This window comes from Centropristis striata, chromosome 24, assembly GCF_030273125.1.
Source record: "Centropristis striata isolate RG_2023a ecotype Rhode Island chromosome 24, C.striata_1.0, whole genome shotgun sequence".
Taxonomy (NCBI): Eukaryota; Metazoa; Chordata; class Actinopteri; order Perciformes; family Serranidae; genus Centropristis; species Centropristis striata.
In genome coordinates this window covers 2,294,302-2,315,310 of record NC_081540.1, presented here as the reverse complement: position 1 = coordinate 2,315,310, position 21,009 = coordinate 2,294,302, and the positions used below count along the sequence as shown (strand labels likewise).

The window sequence follows — 21,009 nt, the reverse complement described above, 5'->3', positions numbered from 1 at the left end:
TTAGGATATGGCTTCCACTGACTTTTTGGTGCGTCTTGCCATGATACACGTATGTACCAAATTTCGTGTGTCTACGACAAACCAGTGTGAGGATATGAAATTTAGGGGGCGCTAGTGAGTCATTTTGCCACGCCCATTCTCGCAAATACTAGAATACGTAAATTTACAGGGAGATTGACGTATATTCCAAAAATGGTGAGTTTTTGAATATGATAAAGCCCCCAAAAAGGCGATTTACTTTTGGGAATAATAATAATAAACGGACCAATTTCAATAGGGTCCTCGCACCTCGGTGCTCGGTCCCTAATAATAAAAACTGAGTTAGGGCTGTGCATTGGATTAGAATCGCTGACTCATCCTTCAAACATTGAAGCAAAACTCTGTAACACATTTTCTGTTTCACACATTGAGAGTTTATCCAGCAGCAGTAAATCTCTCTCTTTGCCACTTTAATGCATCAATCATTGTGCAGCTGCAGCTCCTCCTCTAGTCTCCTCACTGACTCTTTCCTGCTTGTTTTGCTGCTGTTCTCTTGTTCACCATAAACCTCCAGATGTGACTTCAAATCTGCTTCGACTGCTATTTTTTAAGGAGTTGGTGGACTCAAAAAAGACAAAAAAATGACCAAAAAAAATCTTATATGACCAAAAAAAGACGTAATGACCAAAAGATACGAATTGAACAAAAAAACATGTAAAATGAATAAAAAAGACACCAAATTAACAAAAAAGATGTAAAATTAACAAATAAATATGTAAAATGAACAAAAAAAGACACAAAATTAACAAAAAAGACACAAAGTGAACAAAAAAGTATGTAAAATGAAAAAAATACACAAAATTAACAAAAAAAGACACAAAATTAACAAAAAAAACATGAAATTAACAAAAAAAGACAAAATTTACAAAAAAGATGTAAAATGAACAACAAAATACGTAAAATGAACAAAAAAAGACACAAAGTGAGCAAAAAAAGACGTAAAATGAACAAAAAGGCACAAATTGATATTACAAAATTGGATTAGAATCGCTGACTCATCCTTTTAACATTAAGCTGTAACACATTTTCTCTTTCACACATTGAGAGTTCATCCAGCAGCAGTAAATCTCTCCCTTTGCCACTTTAATGCATCAATCATTGTGCAGCTGCAGCTCCTCCTCTAGTCTCTGCACTGACTCTTTCCTGCTTGTTCTGCTGCTGTATCTCTTGTTTAGATATTTCACTGTATGTGTAAAGATTCTGGTGTTGTTAACTGGTTCACCAACGTCCCTGCAGCTCCAGAAATGTTTCCCTCTCTGCTCTGCCAGAGGAGAACACAGTGTGTTCCCAAAACCAGCACATTTATCTCCTGCAGTCTGAAGCAGATTTCACGCTCGCCCATCCAACTCTTATTATATTTCAGCTTTCCTCAGGCTCTAGCTGCAGCTACTGTGGCTAAAGTTTAACCCAGAAAAATGTACAGCAGTCTGTTATTTAGATGTAATCAGGATCTCCTGTTCCTACACCTGTTAATTATTCTCTAAAGTGAATTACGAGCCCATTGTGGCGGTCAACTAAAGCCACTAAACACAGAGGCTCGGCTCGAAAAACGTCACTGAAGGTGCAGCTTTCTGCTCACTTTCTCTGCTGTAAACACAGATTTAGATGTTCTGCACGTGCAGCACTGTGTGTTCCCAAAACGAGCTGAATATTCTGGAAGAGATCCACATATTTGTGAGAACGAAGGCAAAACATTTCTTCCACAACAGCAAACGCACAGCTGCAGAGACGCTGCAGAGGAGAGGAGAGAAGAGGAGAGCAGGAGGAGAGGAGGAGGAGGAGGAGGAGAGGAGGAGGAGAGAAGAGGGAGGATGGGTGACAAATGTGAGAACAAGAGTGGAAGAAGGGAGGACTAATGTGAGATTAGACAGGACGGAGCAGCGACACAATGTGTGTTTTCTTTGGAATGTGTGGAGGAGAGTGTGTGTGTGTGTGTGTGTGTGTGTGTGTGTGTGTGTGTGTGTGTGTGTGTGTGTCCTCCTTTCACCCGTCACTCTGAACTTGTGATGAACTTGTTTTAACCCTCCCCACCTCGCTGCCTCCTTACATGAAACCACAAATCAGATAAGAGTTATAAGTTGAGCGTATGTTTTTTTTTGCAGGCCAGTGGCTGCAAACAGCTGAATGGCAAAAAGTTTAAACTTTTGGAGAAATGCAACCTGACGTCACGCTGCAAATAATATGAAAAATGATCAAAATAGATGTAAAAAGACCTAAAAAAGGCACAAATTGACCAAAAAAAGATGCAAATTGACCAATAAAAGATATAAAATGACCAAAATAGACATAAAATGACATAAAATAGACATAAAATAGATGTAAAATAACCAAGAGAGACACTAAATGACCAAAAACAACGCCAATGACCAAAAAAATGACACAAATTGACTAAAAAAGACACAAAATTACTAAAAAAGACACAAAATGACAAAAAATGACACAAATTGACCAAAAAAGACACAAATTGACCAAAAAATGACACAAATTGAACATAAAAAAGGCATAAATTGACCACAACAAGACACTCAATGACCAAAAAATACACAAAATTACCAAAAAAGATGTTAAATGAACAAAATAGATGCAAAATGATTAAAAAAACCCACATAAAATAGATGTAAAATAACCAAGAAAGACACTAAATGACCAGAAAAGACACAAAATGACCAAAAGAGGATGTTAAATGAACAAAATTGACACAAAATTACCTAACAAAGACACAAATTGATTAAAAAAAAGACATAAAATAGATGTAAAATAACCAAGAAAGACACTAAATTACCAAAAACAGCGTAAAATTACCCAAAAAATTACACAAATTGACCCAAAAAATTACACAAATTGACCCAATAAAGACACAAAATGAACAAAAACATCAAACTCTGAACTTGTGATGAACTTGTTTAAACCCTCTCCACCTTCTTCCTTACATGAATCCCCAAAACCACAAATCAGATGAGAATTATAATTTGAGCGTACGTTTCTCCATGTGTGGTTGTTGTGTGTTTTCCTCAGATGTGGACGAGTGCAGCTGCTCTCCGTGTCACGGCAGCGCCAGATGTATCAACGGGCTGGGCTCCTTCCAGTGCCAGTGTCTGCCCGGACTCTACGGTGATGGTTTCCACTGTTCCCAGCAGCAGCAGGAAGGTCAGTCACACTGGTGACAAACATCTGCTTTAAGCTACAGTCATGGATATAATTAATAGACCAAGACCATTGTTTTCTTCAGTTTCTTGTCCATTTTAATGCCCGGTACAACTAAAGGTACATTTGTTTGGATAAATATAATGATAACAAGAAAAATAGCTGATAAAAGTTTGATTTAAGAGCTGATATCTAGACATTTAACATGGTTTTATTCATAATAACCAAAATTATTATCAATTGTGTATTTTTGTTGGTCATTATATGTCTTTATTAGGTAATTTTGTGTCTTCTTTGGTTATTTTGTGTCTTTCTTGGTCATTATACGTCATTTTTGTTCATTTTGTGTCTTTTTACTGGTCATTACATGTGCCTTTTTTGGTTATTTTATGTCTCTTTTTGGTTATTTTGTGTCTTTTTTTGGTCATTTTGTGTCTTTTTCTTGGTCATTTTACGTCTTTTTTGGTTATTTTGTGTCTTTTTTTAATCAATTTGTGTCTTTTTCTTGGTCATTTTACCCCTAGACATCTTCCATGGTTTTCTTGATAATAACCAAAATCATTATCAAGAAATATTTACTTTCTCTGATTTGAAACAACTTATGGATATTTCCAGGCAATATTAGATGTTTTTGCTTGGTGCATAATTTGAACTGTTTTCTTTAGATGCTTCATGAAATAACCAATATAAAATGTGTTGTATTATTCGTCTCAAGGGCCCACGGCTCGCCCGCGGAGCCAGTGTGAGCAGCACAGAGACAGCCTGCAGAGCGGATCAGACCAGAACGGCCGACCCAGTCTTGGCACCTTCGTCCCTCAGTGCGACTCTGACGGACGCTACCGGTCGCTGCAGGTTGGTGGGCGCCGACCGACGGATCATTAACAACCTGAGTTAACTGATGCACTGATTCTGAAATGTTTATTACAGTGTCACGGCTCCACTGGACACTGTTGGTGTGTGGATGAAAGAGGGGAGGAGAGAGCCGGGACCAGGACTCCACCTGGGACTTCACCCAGAGACTGCGACAGACCAGGTGAGACACTCTAACATCTAATAAATATAATCTACGATGGGTCAAAGCAAAGTTTGTGCAGCTTTCAGGATGAATTCAGGGAGAAAATACTCAGTAGTTCATGCATTTTGACAAGCAAATTGAGCAGTAGCGGGAAAATTTTGGGTTGAAGTCAAAGGACCTAGTGGGAAAAGGAATCATAGTGGACCCAGTACATAACCAGGTGGTACCCCATTTCAGATGAGGTGTGGTAAAAAAGTTTTTTTGATAGTTTAGTTTGAAGCAAAACATATAAATAATCACCCATTTCTGTCCTTTTAATATTCATAACTCTTACACTTCTTTTTGGAATTTGGACATGTTTTTTATGTGGTAATAAGATGAAAAACACCCAAATTTCTGCTGTATAAACATTTGAAACATGACAACAGCAAGGTAAAAGCCTTTTAAAAGAAGATTTTTTAAACGTTAAAACATTTATTTGAGCATCAAAGAGTGGTTGCATGATGGGAGAATCTGTTTTTGGTCTTCAAGACTCAGATTAGAGTTTATAAATCATCTTTATCTTCCCAGATGAACCGGAGCATCCTAAAACTCACTGTGAGCACCACAGAGACAGTGTTCAGACCACCAGTCCAGAGGGATACCCTATACTCGGAGCCTACGTACCTCAGTGTGACAGTAACGGACAGTACATCCCTCTGCAGGTTCGTCATGCATTTAAAGGGACTTTTCATCACTTCCAACTCAGAAAAGTTTGATTTCATACCAATAGAATACAGTATTATGTGACTGATGATGTGCTGATGATCTTCTTTAGTGTCACGGCTCCTCTGGACATTGTTGGTGTGTGGATGTAAGGGGGGAAGAGAGAGCCGGGACCAGGACTCCACCTGGGACTTCACCCAGAGACTGTGACAGACCAGGTGAGACATTCTAACATCTAATAAATATAATCTACGGTGGGTCAAAGCAAACTTTGTGCAGCTTTCAGGATGAGTTTAGGGAGAAAATACTCAGTAGTTCATGCATTTTGACAAGCAAATTGAGCAGTAGCGGGAAGTTTTGGGTTGGAGTCAAAGGACCTAGTGGGAAAAGGAATCATAGTGGGCCCAGTGCATAACCAGGTGGTACCCCGTGTCAGACGAGGTGTGGTAAAAACGTTTTTTTTTGATAGTTTAGTTTAAAGCAAAACGTATAAATTATCGCCCAATTCCGTCCCTCTTTAAATATTCATAACTTTTACACTTCTTTTTTTGAATTTGCACGTTTTTTATGTGATAATAACATGAAAAACACCCAAATTTCTGCTGTATAAACATTTGAAACATGACAACAGGAAGGTAAAAGCCTTTTAAATGAAGATTTTTTAAACGTTAAAACATTTATTTGAGCATCAAAGAGTGGTTGCTCAGCCAAAGAGGATATATAATACTTTATAAAACATAAGAGACAAGCTTGCTGGAATAGTTGGTTGTCATCAGCGTAGAGGTTTAGTCCTCGAGTTTCACCTCTTTAACGAGGCATGTTGAGACGATATGTAACCTGAGATCTGCTCTAAACGATTTGTGTGGTCTTTAATAACTTTTATAAACTTGTAAATGTTTTCCAGATGAACCGGAGCGTCCTAAAACTCACTGTGAGCACCACAGAGACAGTGTTCAGACCACCAGTCCAGAGGGATACCCTATCCTCGGAGCCTTCGTACCTCAGTGTGACAGTAACGGACAGTACATCCCTCTGCAGGTTCGTCATGCATTTAAAGGGACTTTTCATCACCACCAACTCAGAAAAGTTTGATTTCATACCAATAGAATACAGTATTATGTGACTGATGATGTGCTGATGTGATCTTCTTTAGTGTCACGGCTCCTCTGGACATTGTTGGTGTGTTGATGTAAGGGGGGAGGAGAGAACCGGGACCAGGACTCCACCTGGGACAACTCCCACAGACTGCAGCAAACCAGGTGAGGAACATGCGAACATCCAAAAGACACAAATTGACCAAAAAAATATGTAAAATGACAAAAAAAAAGACAAATTGACCAACAAAAAGACACAAAATGACAAAAATGACCCCTGAAGACTTCTCTCACTTTCTCTCTCTGTCATTTTCTCTCTTCTTCTTCTCTTGTTTACTGACGGATTAGCCTACAGCCTATATATATTTAAGTTAATTTGACTTGCATAAAGTTAGGGAAACTGTGAGAGTTTGCGATGCAGACTGTCTCAAAGAATAAATCCATGTGTAGTCTCCAGGCTGAGATAACCCAGATGGCATCACTTTGACATCATCAGGGATTTCCTCAGACTTGACTGAGCCCCACAGCCACAGAAGACATTATTCCACTGTTTCCACATGCTCATTTGGATTAAGCCTAACCAGTAAACTAAGCTCCTCATTTAAAAGCCAATGAGGCAAACAATAATAATGGGCTGACACCACTGAGTGTAAACTTTCACACCAGGATGATCTAAACTGTTTCAGTCAGTTCTGCTCATTAAATCACCAAAAAGTGCTCACATATGCAGATGACACCATCCTGATGCGCCTCATTACCAGAAAGAAGGAAAAGATTAAAATGCACTTAACCAAAGGCTCCTGACTTAACTAAGCTTATCCAAAGAGAATGGATGGGGCATTATTTTCACTTTTTGAATGCTAATTATTTTTAAAAAGTGGTCTTGAAGCCTAATATTTGTATATTTTCTCTGAGAGATTTAGTCATAACTTGATTACATATTTGTACGTTTTTAAATAATCTTCATTATTATTCTGTTTTTTCCTCCCCAGATGAACCACAGCGTGTTAAAACTCACTGTGAGCACAGAAGAGACAGCGTTCAGACCACCAGTCCAGAGGGATACCCTCTACTGGGAGTCTACGTCCCTCAGTGTGAAGATAACGGAGAGTACACAGCGTTACAGGTGAGTTATTATCAGCTGTTGGACGGTTTGGTTAATACCTGAAACATTGTTGTGATATCAGTAATATAACTGTACTTTTGCTGCTGTTGTGGTTTTAGTGTTACAGCTCCACTGGACACTGTTGGTGTGTGGACGAGAGGGGAGAAGAGAGAGAAGGAACCAGGTCTCTAGCTGGTGAACCAGCCAAAGACTGCGACAAACCAGGTTTGAAACCAGAGATTTGTGCACATCCATTTAGGTTCAGTGCTGCTGTTTCCCCTGTGCAATTACACCAAATTAATCAGGTATTTCAGGGAAACTCCAGCTCAATTAAGACGAGAATCTACAGGTTTTGGACTATTTTTCTCGCATAATATGTCTTCTTTCAGAATAGTTGAAAGAAAACATCCAAAACAAACATTTCTGTGTATATTTGACTATTTAGTAGATTTCTCTTCCCACTCTCTGCACAATATTATGTGTTTTACATGTTCTATGTGAATTATAGTCAATTATTTATCTTCAAATAGTCATAACCATTAAGAATGTATAAAAACCTTTAAAGGCCGTTTTCTCAAAATGAGTTTTTTCTCATAAATCTCAACTTCAGCTCCACTTACAGACACCAAACTGACCAGTTTCGTTCAGAACTACATTCTGTAGGTTTTTACAGAGGGGTTGATATACATGTTTATATATCATATATGCTGGGTTTTTTCTAATTATCTTTTTATTGGCTTTTAGAGACATAATGAACAAAACAACTTAAACAATATTGACACCACATGAGCATGAAGACCTTTCAAGCATGAAAAAATAAAATAAAATTACAATATGAACTAAGAATCAGTATATGCATAGACACGTTCATACCCTGATTTATACAAAAAAAATTCCCCTAACACATTCCCAAAATATTTTTAAAGACTTTTGACAGTATTTTATGATTTAATAAATGATTAAAGGAGATATCCTAATTTCCTTCTGTAAAAAACTTAAAAATCTGCAAATGTGTTTATGCAAATTGGTGCATATTTAATGAGTGTGCAGCTCATTTGCATATCTAAACATAAAGATTGTAATTCACAAATACTGTCCTAATGTAAATAACGAACAGTTGAAGTTTCATGGTGATATCTATAAGTAAAAACAACATCTGTAGAGTCTCCACTTTAGTGCTTTTTCAAACATGCTTATCTTGCAGAGATTGTTAGAGATTGTGTAAACAGATGTTATGTTTCCTCCCCAGATGAACCGGAGCGTCCTAAAACCCACTGTGAGCACTACAGGGACAGCGTGCAGACCACCAGTCCAGAGGGATACCCTATAGTCGGAGCTTATGCTCCTCAGTGTGACGCTAACGGACAGTACATCCCTCTGCAGGTCAGCATCAAACAGGGACACTTTTTAACCCTTTGATGCACAACATATTGACATCCCTTCTAATACACAACATGGGTCCAAAATGACCCTCATTCATTCATTCCCATGGTATTTAATGCTGCTGTGTGTTTCTGTGCTCTATCTTTTGATGTCAACTTATTTTATGATTGAATATTCCAAGTATTCTTTAAATATCTTGTTTTTAATAACAACAGATCATTATTTCCATTTTGCCTCTCATACTTTATGAAGAAAAAAAGTTTGCGTATTATTACATAGCTAGCTACTTGGCTAAGTAGCTTGCTAAGCTAACTACTCAGCCAAGAAGTTAGCTAAGTGGTTAGCTTAACAAGCTACTAAACTAAATGCTTAGCCAAGAAGTTAGCTTAGTAGTTAGCTTAGTAAGCTACTTAGCCAAGAAGTTAGCTAAGTGGTTAGCTTAACAAGCTACTAAACTAAATACTTAGCCAAGAAGTTAGCTAAGTGGTTAGCTTAACAAGCTACTAAACTAAATATTAAGCCAAGAAGTTAGCTAAGGAGTTAGCTTAGCAACCTACTTAGCCAAAAAGTTAACTAAGTATTTAGCTTAGCAAGCTACTTAGTTAAAAAATGGATATGGGTAATTTTTGACCCATGTTGTCCATTAGAAGGGGAGTGACACAAAAAGGGATTTTATTAAAAAATTAATAAAGGAAAGCATAAAATTAGGATGTATGATGATCAAAAACAAACTAATTGAGGAAAACCTGGAATACTGAATGATGAAAATAATTTATTACAAAGATATAGAACATAGAAACTCTTTCGGGTCACTTTAGACCCATGTTGTGCATCAAAGGGTTAAAGAATAAAGCATGCACAATTTGACTTCGTGCAATGAACATGTGTGTTTGTTTCAGTGCCACGGCTCCACAGGACACTGCTGGTGTGTGGACGGTCGGGGACAGGAACGAGCCGGGACCAGGACCTCACCTGGTGCACCACCAACAGACTGTGACAAACCAGGTAAAAACAAGAGAAATCCACATGATTACATGGTGTTTTCTCCCTGTTTCTGCTTCCCACGAGAGCTTTGTTTTGTGCAGCAGCAGCAGGTGCATTATGTCATGTCTCTCCAAGGCTTTTCTTCCTAAACATTGACCTGTTAACCCTCTAATTACTCAACTCAATGACAAGTCAAACAGACGGAGCGTTTACGTGAGTGTGTGTGTAACCTTGTAAGTGGTGCTCTGCTGAGGTCGCTGGGTCGCAGCCTTGGAATGCCTGGAAAAACAGGTGATATCACTGCAAGACGGCGTCGTGTAACAGCCGAACAAAGCTAAAATAATAGTTCATTCTGTATATATAGTGTTGCAATCAGTTAAAAGTAACTCAAACTTTGTTTTTTTTTCTTGTTTTAACAAAGTGTTCTCCAGCTCAGTGGATTTTATCACCTTCAGTCCTTTTTAAGTTAGAAAATAAACAGTCATCCCTTTAAAAAACAAGCCTTTTTAAAGTGCATTAAAGTGCTCACGTGCAGAATCAACCTGAACTAGCAGCCAATGCAGTGAAGGATATTATAATTATAGTACAATATTATATTTATTATAATTTGCAAAAGAATAATAAGCAAATCTGTTAAAACGGGTACATTTATAACAGTTTATAGTGTTATTTTTATGTATGTTTTATGTGAGCAATTGTTTAAGGACTGCCTGTCCACTTCACAGGTTAATTATAGTTAATAAATATAATAATTAATAATAGTTCGGAGTTATGGGGTAGTTAAGGGGTGAATGGGAGGTGGGATATAGGGTTGAGTATTTTTTAATATTTATTTATATATATTTTTTTTTTTTTATTTCTAATAGGTGGGATTACTATGAGTAATGATATGATTTTATATATTAGTATTAATTTATTTATTTTAATTTTTTAATGAGTTTATATTTTCTTAATACTGTTGTTTGACATTATTTATTTATTTATTTTTAATTTATTTTCTATCTTCTCTGTCTTTCTGTCACCTTATTTATCTCAATGTATGTTTTGATATTTTATAGTTTATTAATTAAGAAAAAAAATCAATCATCACCCTTTTCAGATGCTGATTCCACAAAAGTTTGTATGTCTTGTAAATTAATCCAAATGCAACATTTGGCTTATCCTTTTTGACATATGTTCAATAAAAAAATGTAATATTTCAACTGATAAACTTTTGTTTTTGGTGAATTTACTCTCTGAATTCTGAATTTGGGATGGCACGTCAATGAAATCGATCTATATTAGACACATAGATGTGTTTTTATTCTTGTAGCTGCAAACGATGCAGATGGAAAATCACTTTTACAGGATAAATAACAGTAACTTGAATTGTTGTCTTGTGTTTTATTATTTAAGAGCATGCATGTGCTGATGCTGTTGTCTGTCTTTGTCTCTGCAGATGAACCGGAGCGTCCTAAAACTCACTGTGAGCACCACAGAGACAGCGTGCAGACCACCAGTCCAGAGGGATACCCTATAGTCGGAGCTTATGTTCCCCAGTGTGACGATAACGGAGAGTTCAGACCTCTGCAGGTCAGCATCAAACTGATTCACAGTTTTGTGCATAAAGCTCATGCAACTTTGAGTAATATAAGAAATTTTAAACATGATTTTGCTTGTTGCTGCAGTGTCACGGCTCCACTGGACATTGTTGGTGTGTGGACGAAAGAGGACATGAGAGAGCCGGAACCAGGACTTCACCTGGTACACAACCCAAAGACTGCAACAAACCAGGTGAGGAACAGAGTCTGATCTCTTTGTGTGCTTCTTAGAAACATGATTTAGGTGAGAAGAGCTTTCTTTAATCAAGACTCCCTTGTGAATATATCTTGCAGGGATTTAAAGTCTGTTTTGCATGTGACAGATAAGGAAAAACTAATAAAAATAACCTTAAACTGTGAAAAAACTGAAGAAATCTCAGTGAGAGTGTAACACAGGTGCAGCATGACAATACTGTGATGGTGCAATTTATGCTGGCCTCCAAGGTGCTATCGTATTTACAAAAAAAGTGGGAAAATTTATTTAAAAAACACTCTCGATGCACCATAACAAAAAATAGCTCCTCAAAAACTCAAATATCTCTTCAAAAAGGAAAAAAATACCTAAAAAGTCCCCTCCTTCTAGGCTATTTTCATTAAAAATGTATAAGTATGACCATTTTCCCCTTTTAAAAGCAGCTTTCTAAGGCAAAATGCACAAACAACACAAAACTCCACATTTTAATAAACATTCTCTGCACTAAACTAATAAAAAATAACCCTTTAACTGTTCAAAAATTGGAGAAATCTCAGGGAGAGTGTAACAAAGGTGCAGCCAGACGATACTGTGATGGTGCAGTTTGTTATGTTGGCCTCCAAGGTGCAAACAGGGATAGTATTTACAAAAAAGTGGGAAAATGTATTAAAAAACCCAACAACAATAAAATAAAACACTCTCGATTCCTCAGATGACCACAAAAATTCACGAGAATAAACTGTATAGAGATGTGAAGTGACTGATTGATTCATTAAGTTGTTTTTACTCTATTTATTTATCATTATTTAACCCTCAGATGAACCGGAGCGTCCTCGGACCTACTGTGAGCTGCACAGAGACAGCGTGCAGACCACCAGTGCAGACGGATATCCCATCCCAGGAGTGTTCGTACCTCGCTGCGACTCAAACGGAGAGTTCACACCTCAGCAGGTGAGATCTGGTTTCACTACAGAGAGACGTACCATCTCTGTCTGCACCCTGTCTTTATGATTGTCGTTATTGTTGTGTGTTTCAGTGCCACGGGTCCTCTGGACACTGTTGGTGTGTGGACACTAGAGGAAATGAGAAACCCGGGACCAGGACTCCACCTGGAACACCAGCTGTAGACTGTAACAAACCAGGTGAGACATTCTAACATCTAATAAATATAACCTACGGTGGGTCAAATCAAACTTTGTACAGGTTTCAGGATGAGTTTTAGGGACTTTAGAGAGCAAATACTTAATGTTATTCACGTGTTTTGAACAAGATAGTTGCAGCAGTAGCAGGAAAGTTCTGAGTCAAAGGATCTAGTGTGGAGTGGAAAGGAAAAGGGGTGGAGGAAAGAGAGATTTTATCAGTAAAAAAACAAAACAGTCAGCTCATATCGTCTTGAAAAGGGTTAGACTCCCCTCATTTTTGCTACTTACACCAACAAAACTGTTAATCTTTCTTATCCAGATGAACCGGAGCGTCCTAAAACTCACTGTGAGCAGCACAGAGACAGTGTTCAGACCACCAGTCCAGAGGGATACCCTATAGTTGGAGCTCATGCTCCTCAGTGTGATGCTAACGGACAGTACATCCCTCTGCAGGTAATCAAATCTGACAAATTTCACTGCGTTTTATTTGGAGTAACATGAGTAGAATAATACCTAAAGGATGTCACTTTTTGCTCCAGTGTCACGGCTCCACTGGACACTGTTGGTGTGTGGACAGTAGAGGACAGGAGAGAGCCGGGACCAGGACTCTACCTGGAACACCACCCAAAGACTGCGACAAACCAGGTGAGACTGCTGATTCTAGATACCTGAGACTAGTTTGTATCAGTGCAAACTCTCGGGGTGGACATGTGCACCAGGTTGGTGGAAAAAAGGACAGATTTGACTGTTTTTGACTCTTTTCTGCACAGTTCTGCCCTGCTCTCTATAAAATGCATGTGGCAGACAAGTGGAAATGCTAGTTAATGCATTTTTTTTTTGTATTTACACCATTTAACTATCCACCTGTACTGGAATTCTGATAATATTATTAATGTGGTGGTTGAAACGGCTTTATCTCCTCGTAAAAGTTCTGTTTTGCTTCCTCCGATTGTAAAAACGTGGTTCTTTTTCCTGTTGGTATGCACATATATCTGCAGCATTTTAGATGAGTAGAAGCAATTTATGATAATACTTTAGAAGCTTAGCCAAAGAGGATGTATAATACTTTATAAAACATAAGAGACAAGCTTGCTGGAATAGTTGGTTGTCATCTGCATAAAGGTGTAGTCCTGGTAGTTTCACCTCTTTAATGAGGCGTGTTGAGACGATATGCAACCTGAGATCTGCTCTAAACGATTTATGTGTTCTTTAATAACTTTTATAAACTTGTAAATGTATTCCAGATGAACCGGAGCGTCCTAAAACTAACTGTGAGCACCACAGAGAGAGAGCTCAGGCCACCAGTGAGGAGGGGTACCCTATAGTCGGAGCTTATGTGCCCCAGTGTGACGATAACGGGCAGTACCTTCCACTGCAGGTCAGCATCCAATAACAGACACATTTAACTGTCTTAACAGTGCTGTGAGTGACAAATTAAACACCTAAATTATGTTTCATCATTGTGTTTCAGTGTCACGGCTCCTCTGGACACTGTTGGTGTGTGAACAGTCGGGGCGAGGAGCGATCAGGAACCAGGACTCCACCTGGAACACAACCCAGAGACTGTGACAGACCAGGTGAGACTTTCAGCTTAATGTTTCATATAACAAGTTGTTTAAACGCCTCAACTAAGAGGCCAGATTGAAGGAGTTATACACAAACATGTTGCAGCATTCTGGCTGACAATAATGTTTTACGAGGCCAGCCAGAAGCATTTATAGTATATAATTTATGCCGGACATGTGTAGAGTTTGAGCCAAATGTTTTAGATTGCAGAAAACACAAAATGTTCTCGATACGTGCCAGATGCTTGTCAGGGATTTTGCAGAGCAGCTCTGTTGTTTTAACAGGCGTGAATTCACAATAGCTGCGACCACGTACATGCATGCTTCCACGCATTCGTGCATTCACACACAACCTCACAAACAAGGCCAAATTTCAGCCTTGTAGTTTGAAAACTGTGGCCAACAAAGGGTGAGGGCGTGTTTGTGGACTGACTAACAAACAGAGGATTCATAGAACTGCTGGTTACAGCTAACAATAAAGCTTCCTACAAGGCTGTATGACTTCAGATTATGAGTTATGAAAAGGGGTGGGGATTAACCATTAGGGTTGGGGCCAATCCACATAATTTAAACAGGAATTATCAGCTGAGTGCAACATTTCCTCCCACAACGACAAATGGTTCATTAATTTGGCCATGCTTCGTACATGAATTTAGAAGTTCTGCACATTTTTTGGGATAGTACACCTCCAAAAAAACACCTTCATGCACACACTCCGCCTCAATGCCAAATTTTGAACTCCTCGTGCAAAAACTTTGGCTGCTGGGTGGGAAAGCTTTTGAGAGACCTGCAAGTTTTTTCAGATATCAGGATTGCTAAAGTTTGTGTACACAAGAAAGTCTTGCAGCAAAACTAAATCTCTGACTGACCTAAACGAGTGATTAATAGATTTAAGGATTCATTGTTTCTTTCAGGATTACCAAGAAGTATTTTGATTTCTTCCAGCTAAGTAAAGACTTTAGCATCTACTTGATAAATAGTTGAATATCATCTGCATAGAGTCGTAGGTTTAGATACACTAAACGGGAGGAAACCTGGCATTCAAGAGACATAACCAGTGTAAATTAAACCTTTATGAGTTACATATCTGTCATGTGTGTTGCTTTATAACTCATGCAGATTTTTTAATGTTTTCCAGATGAACCGGAGCGTCCTAAGACTCACTGTGAGCAGCGCAGAGACAGCTCGCCTCCTCCTGGAGCCTTCGTGCTGCAGTGTGATGCAGCAGGACAATATCTACCTCAGCAGGTAGAACTGGGACTTCTCTAAAAAACAGAGTGTCTGTTTCTCTTGTTTCTTGTTCTTCTGGATAATAATGTTGTTTTGTGTTTCAGTGCCACGGCTCCACTGGACATTGTTGGTGTGTGGACAGTCGGGGAGAAGAGAGACCCGGAACCAGGACTCCACCTGGAACACCAGCTGTAGACTGTGACAGACCAGGTGAGACTGACAAATATCAATTCATAAATCAATTTTACAACCATCTCTGATTATATTTTAATTTTAAAGATGTTAACAGCGCTGGGTGTGTTTGATTTGTGTCCCCTTCAGTCCCTGCCACTCCCAAAAAGTTGAAATGTTGAGAAAAACAGTTGAAAAAAGTTGAAATGTTAAAAAAAAAAGTCAAGAAAACACTAAACTTTTAATTATTATTAGATTGATAGTCAGCCGTCACGCCAAATTGGGTAAAACATACAGTTGTATTTATTGAAAATCAATTAATATAAATGTCTTTGAGGTAATTAACAATTAAAAAAGGCGAAATGTTCAGATAAAAAGTCAAAATGTTCAGAAAGTTATCAAGAAAAAAGCTGAAATATTGGAGAAAAAAGTTGAATTGTTGAGAAAAATATCAAGAAAAAAGTTGAAATAATAAATAATAATATTGAACTTTAAGTCTTTTAGTGCTTCTTATGTTTTCACCTGGATTTTATATCTGTAATTTTTTTAATTAAGGTTTTATTTTGTGCAAACTTAAACAAGCGCGTTTTAAGGTCTTTAGGGAAGAAATAATCTTAAAATTTTGAGAAAAAAGTTGTTGTTTTTTTTTAAATATCAAGAAAAATGTTGAAATGTTCAGAAAAAAAGTTAAAATAATAAATAATAATAATAAACTTCTATAAACTTTAAGTTTTTTAGCTTGCCTGGATTTTATATCTGTCCTTTTTTTAAACTAAGGTTTTATTTTGTGAAGCACGTCTGCTGCTGAAAGGTGCTATACAAACAAACTTTATTATTAATTATAATAATAATAATCTAAGTATTATTAGATTGATAGTCAGCTGTGAGGTCAAATCATGTACAACATGCAGTTGTATTTATTGGAAATGAATTAATATAAATGTCTCAGAGGTAATTAACAATATAAAGTGAGAAATCCTCCCTGGTCTCTCTCTCTGAGGCCGCGGTGCTCCCTCGTCTCTCACTATAAATTCACGTCTCGCTATAAATTCTGTTTACGAGCGTCCAAACATCTGAAGTGGTCATCTCGTGGTCAGATGAGCAGCCGGCTGTTGCCTGGCAACCAAACCAAAACAAGGGCCGGCTGCCCGACCAGCTGAGTGACAAAACAGTGTTACACCCACACACACACACACACACACACACACACAAAAACACATGCCTGTCGATTCGTATGTTTGCTCAGACTTTATTTTATTTATTTTTAAGGGATTTTTCTATAATAGTTCCTGATGAGGGAGCTGAGGGCATTTACTGCTCATTTTATGATTATTATTATTTTTATTTTTCTCCAAGGTCCTTTCATGAATTATTAACCAGGAATAAAACAGTTGAATAAACAAATAAAATATTAAGTCAGTAAATAAAAATATTAATATTATATAGAGTTACTAAATTGAGGACAAATAACGTTAAAATTTAAAGAAAAAAACAACGATACACAGAAAGTATCTTAACCTTAACAGAGACAGAAATCTGAATGTACTGTAAAATAATAATAATAATAATAATAATAATAATAATAATAACAGATAAAAAATATATAGGATGGAGGACATAGATAATAAAATAATGATAATATCAGTAATAATAATAATAATAATTATTATTATTTTAGTTATACATAACCTTAAAAGAGCCAGAATAAATTGATGAAAGATAAATGAAATAAGAAGAATAAGAAGAAGAATAATAAGAAAATAAGTAGATAAATAAATAGGATAGAGAACAGAGATAAGTAAATAAAATAATAAATAAATAAAAATAAAATAATAATAATAATACATTTTTAAAAATACAATAATTATTATTTAAATTAACACAAAAATAACAAAATACAAAAAGTATCTGAACCTTAAAACAGCCAATAAAAATAAATTAATGAATAAATAGGTTAGAGGACAGAGATAGTAAAAATGTAAAAATAGTAAAAATAATAATAATGGAAGAAAAGAAAAGATACTCAGTGGGTTTTATTTGCAGCTCATTTTTAGTCGGTGCATCATCCTTTTGCTGCAGTTTAAGAAGCATTTGTGTGGATATATAAACCCATAATTTGACCGTTTTAGTTTGAATTGCACATTAAATTTAGAAGTTTACGTGATGCAGGAATCAAACTCCGACATTAAAGTCACATTAGTGTGGTGAAGGATTTAAACCATCAGGACGTCAGAGACACATGAACCACTAAACTGAGCCGCTCGTGTGGTTGAAACAGTAAATAGAAGTAAAACGAGTGATTCATGAGGCCGGACTGCAGCGAGCCGACAGACCGACAGTAAATCTGCTGGAAAAACTTCCAGAGACGTCTTTCTAAGTGTTTAGTTAGTCTCTGCTCTCTTAACCTCTGTGATCTCTCCGATATTCTGCTAATCTCCTTCTCACACACATTATGGATGTGCAGAGAGCCGGAGAGAGGCCAGAATAAACATTAGTGGAGCCCAAAGTGGTTTCAGGTTTAGTCTTAAAGCTCCACAATAAAGTGAGTTATTAAAGAGATTTTACAAGGTAAACAATATTGACAAAAGCAAGATGTGTGTGTGTGTGTGTGTGTGTGTGTGTGTGTGTGTGTGTGTGTGTGTGTGTGTTTAAACACAGGGCCTCCCCATGCTGTTAATCAAACACTCTGTGAGATAAACTAGAGCGAGAAAACACCAGAGAATGTGATTAAATTATTATTATTATTAAATCAGGATGAATTACAGCAGAAAGAGACCTGGATTGGAGTTTTTACAAGCATGTCGGATTATATTTTAGTTTTAAAGATGTTGGGTGTGTTTGATTTGTGTCGCCTTCAGTCCCTGCGGCTCCCAAAAGGTTGAGATGTTGAGAAAAAAGTTGAAATGTTTAGGAAAAAGTTGCAATGTTGAGAATAAAAGTCAAGAAAAAAGCTGAAATGTCAAGAAAAAAGTCTAAAAGGTGAGAAATTGTCAAGAAAAAAGTTGCAATGTTGAGAAAAAAGTCAAGAAAAAGTTGAAATGTCAGGAAAGAAAGTCTAAAATTTGAGAAAAAGTTGCAGTGTTGATGTCAAGAAAAGAGTTGAAAAAAGTCTAAAAGTCAAGAAAAAAGTTGAAATATCAAGAAAAAAAGTCTAAAAGGTGAGAAATTGTCAAGAAAAAAGTTAAAATGTTCAGAAAAAAGTTGTTGCAATGTTGTGAAAAAGTCAAGAAAAAAGTCAAAAAGTTGAGAAATTGTCAAGAAAAAAGTCAAGAAAAAAGTTAAAATGTCAAGAAAAAAGTATGAAAAAGTTGAAATGTTGACAAAATAAAGAAAAAAGTCTGTATGTCAAGGAAAAAGTTAAAATCTTGAGAAAAAAAGTAGAATTGTTGAGATAAACTACAGCTAGAATGTGATTAAATCCTGATAGATTTCATCATAAACAGACCTGGATCGTCAGATTATATTTAATGATTTAATTGTATTTGGTTGTTGCCCCTCCAGGCCCCGTGGCCCCCACCCAGCGTCCTGAGAGTGTGTGTGAGCGCTGGAGGGCCAGTCTGATCGAACACTACGGAGGGAAACCCGACCCGCAGCAGTACGTCCCTCAGTGTGAGCCGCACGGACAGTTCAGGTACAGACACACACACACACACACACACACACACACACACACACACAGAGACACACACACACACACAGCTGTTTGTTTTTAACGAGGTGTTCCTGAGGACCAGCTCTTCTGTCTCTCTCAGCCCGGTCCAGTGTTACGGGGAGACCACCTACTGCTGGTGTGTGGACCAGGACGGACGGGAGGTTCCCGGGACTCGATCTCATGACGTCGTTAAACCGGCCTGTAAGTATCTTCACCTGGACGACACACTGTAAAACATGACACGGCTGGTTGGGACGCAACGGTGGGAGGAACAAGTAATGAAAGAAGAAAAAAACCCATTATACAGTCAAGAAATAAGTCGAAATGTTGAGAAAAAGTTTAAATGTTATGAAAAAAGTTGAAATATTGAGAAAAATGTCAAGAAAAAGTTGAGATGTTGAGAAAAACGTTTAAATATTGAGAAAAATATTAAGAAAACATTGAAAGTTGAGAATTGTTGAGAAAAAAAGTCATGAAAAAATGCCTCGAAAAATGTCCAGAAAAGTGTTGAGAAAAATGTTTAAAAAAGTCACTTTTTGAGTCGGTAAAGTTGACTGCAAGCTCCAGCCTGATCCTCCTCAATACATCTAATATACATCTGAAAAATGCACATAAATGACATAAATGCAGATTATCATAAAACATAGTTGTAGCAGCTTCTACCAAGAATATCTCATTTATGTGTCGGGGATTTTAAGTTCTGCTGAGCCTTAAATATTGATGTTTTTGATCATTTTCTGTCATGATGAGAATCAGGTTGTATCTGCAGTAAAACAAAGTTCCTCTGATGACTTAATGAATCTTTACCAAGTGAAAAGTCATTTTATTCTCAACATTTGGACTTTATTCTCCCACCTGGCCCTGATTATTTTAACCCTTCCCGTCTCGTCCCAGGCCTCCCCTCCGTGGCTCCGCCCACCGTGCGCCCGCTGCCCCGCCCCGACGTGACTCCGCCCCCTCAGACGGAGGTCACGCTGTTGTACGCTCAGGGTCAGAAGATCGGAGCGCTGCCGCTCAACGGGACCCGGCTGGACGCCGCCCGCTCCAAAACACTGCTGACGCTACACGTAAGACACCAACGGAGGGTCCACACCTTTATTTATTTAACTATTTGGTTCTTTACTCCTACATGATTACTTTAGGCTTGATTATTTAGATGGAGGATTAAAACTGGAGAATAAACAAAACAAAGATGGATAAAAAAACATGTTTAAAAATGAACTCGTTATCTGCTCTGTTTTGACCAAGAAATGTTGAGAAAAAAGTTGAGAAAAAAATTGGAAAATAGTTAAAATTGTTGAGAAAATAGTCAAAATGTTCAGAAAAAGTTTAAATGTTGAGAAAATTGTTCAGAAAATTGTCACAATGTTGAGAAAAAAAGTCACGAAAAAAGTTGAAATGTTGAGAAAAACAGTTGAAATGTGCAGAAAAAGGCAAGAAAAAAGTTAAAATGTTCAAAAAAAGGCAAGAAAAAGTTTAAATGTTGAGAAAATTGTTCAGAAAATTGTGAAAATGTTGATAAAAAAACGTTGAAATGTTGAGGAAAAAAGTCACGAAAAAAGTTGAAATGTTGAGAAAAAAAGTTGAGAAAAAAATTGAAATAATCCGAAAAAAGGCAAGAAAAAGTTGAAGAGTTGAGAAAAAAGGTTGAAATATGAAAAAAAATGTCAAAATGTCCAGAAAAATGTGGAGAAAAAAGTTTAAATGTTTAGAATGAAGTCACTTTTTTTAGTTTCAAATAGATGCAAAAATATCTAAAACAGAAGCTAAACTATAATAATGTTGTATTTCTGTTGCAGGGCTCCATCGTTGTGGGAATCGCCTACGACTGTCGGGAGAAGCAGGTTTACTGGACCGATCTGTCGGCTCGAACCATCAACAGAGCCGCCATGGTGGCCGGATCCGAGCCCAAGATCCTCATCAACACCAGTAGGAACATTATTATTATATATTAGATAATAATAACTGATCTGTGGTCTAATAACTGACTCCTCCATTAGACCTGGT

General features: G+C 37.3%; 1 protein-coding gene across 1 annotated transcript in view; it reads left to right on the top strand.

Annotated features, from left to right (window-relative positions):
• nid2a (nidogen 2a (osteonidogen)) overlaps window positions 1-21,009 on the top strand; it is a 67,172-nt gene that overhangs the window by 38,155 nt on the left and 8,008 nt on the right. Inside the window, exons 17-42 of the mRNA XM_059327674.1 lie at window positions 3,055-3,186; window positions 3,899-4,035; window positions 4,111-4,216; window positions 4,769-4,902; window positions 5,016-5,121; window positions 5,808-5,941; window positions 6,057-6,162; window positions 6,990-7,123; window positions 7,222-7,327; window positions 8,352-8,485; window positions 9,385-9,490; window positions 10,908-11,041; window positions 11,137-11,242; window positions 12,060-12,193; window positions 12,279-12,384; window positions 12,704-12,837; window positions 12,924-13,029; window positions 13,629-13,762; window positions 13,856-13,961; window positions 15,088-15,197; window positions 15,284-15,389; window positions 18,852-18,981; window positions 19,103-19,203; window positions 19,897-20,069; window positions 20,802-20,931; window positions 21,003-21,009. The exon at window positions 21,003-21,009 is cut by the window's right edge and continues 165 nt beyond it. Of these exons, the coding sequence (XP_059183657.1) occupies window positions 3,055-3,186; window positions 3,899-4,035; window positions 4,111-4,216; window positions 4,769-4,902; window positions 5,016-5,121; window positions 5,808-5,941; window positions 6,057-6,162; window positions 6,990-7,123; window positions 7,222-7,327; window positions 8,352-8,485; window positions 9,385-9,490; window positions 10,908-11,041; window positions 11,137-11,242; window positions 12,060-12,193; window positions 12,279-12,384; window positions 12,704-12,837; window positions 12,924-13,029; window positions 13,629-13,762; window positions 13,856-13,961; window positions 15,088-15,197; window positions 15,284-15,389; window positions 18,852-18,981; window positions 19,103-19,203; window positions 19,897-20,069; window positions 20,802-20,931; window positions 21,003-21,009 (3,052 nt within the window). The remainder of the gene's footprint in view (window positions 1-3,054; window positions 3,187-3,898; window positions 4,036-4,110; window positions 4,217-4,768; window positions 4,903-5,015; window positions 5,122-5,807; window positions 5,942-6,056; window positions 6,163-6,989; window positions 7,124-7,221; window positions 7,328-8,351; window positions 8,486-9,384; window positions 9,491-10,907; window positions 11,042-11,136; window positions 11,243-12,059; window positions 12,194-12,278; window positions 12,385-12,703; window positions 12,838-12,923; window positions 13,030-13,628; window positions 13,763-13,855; window positions 13,962-15,087; window positions 15,198-15,283; window positions 15,390-18,851; window positions 18,982-19,102; window positions 19,204-19,896; window positions 20,070-20,801; window positions 20,932-21,002) is intronic.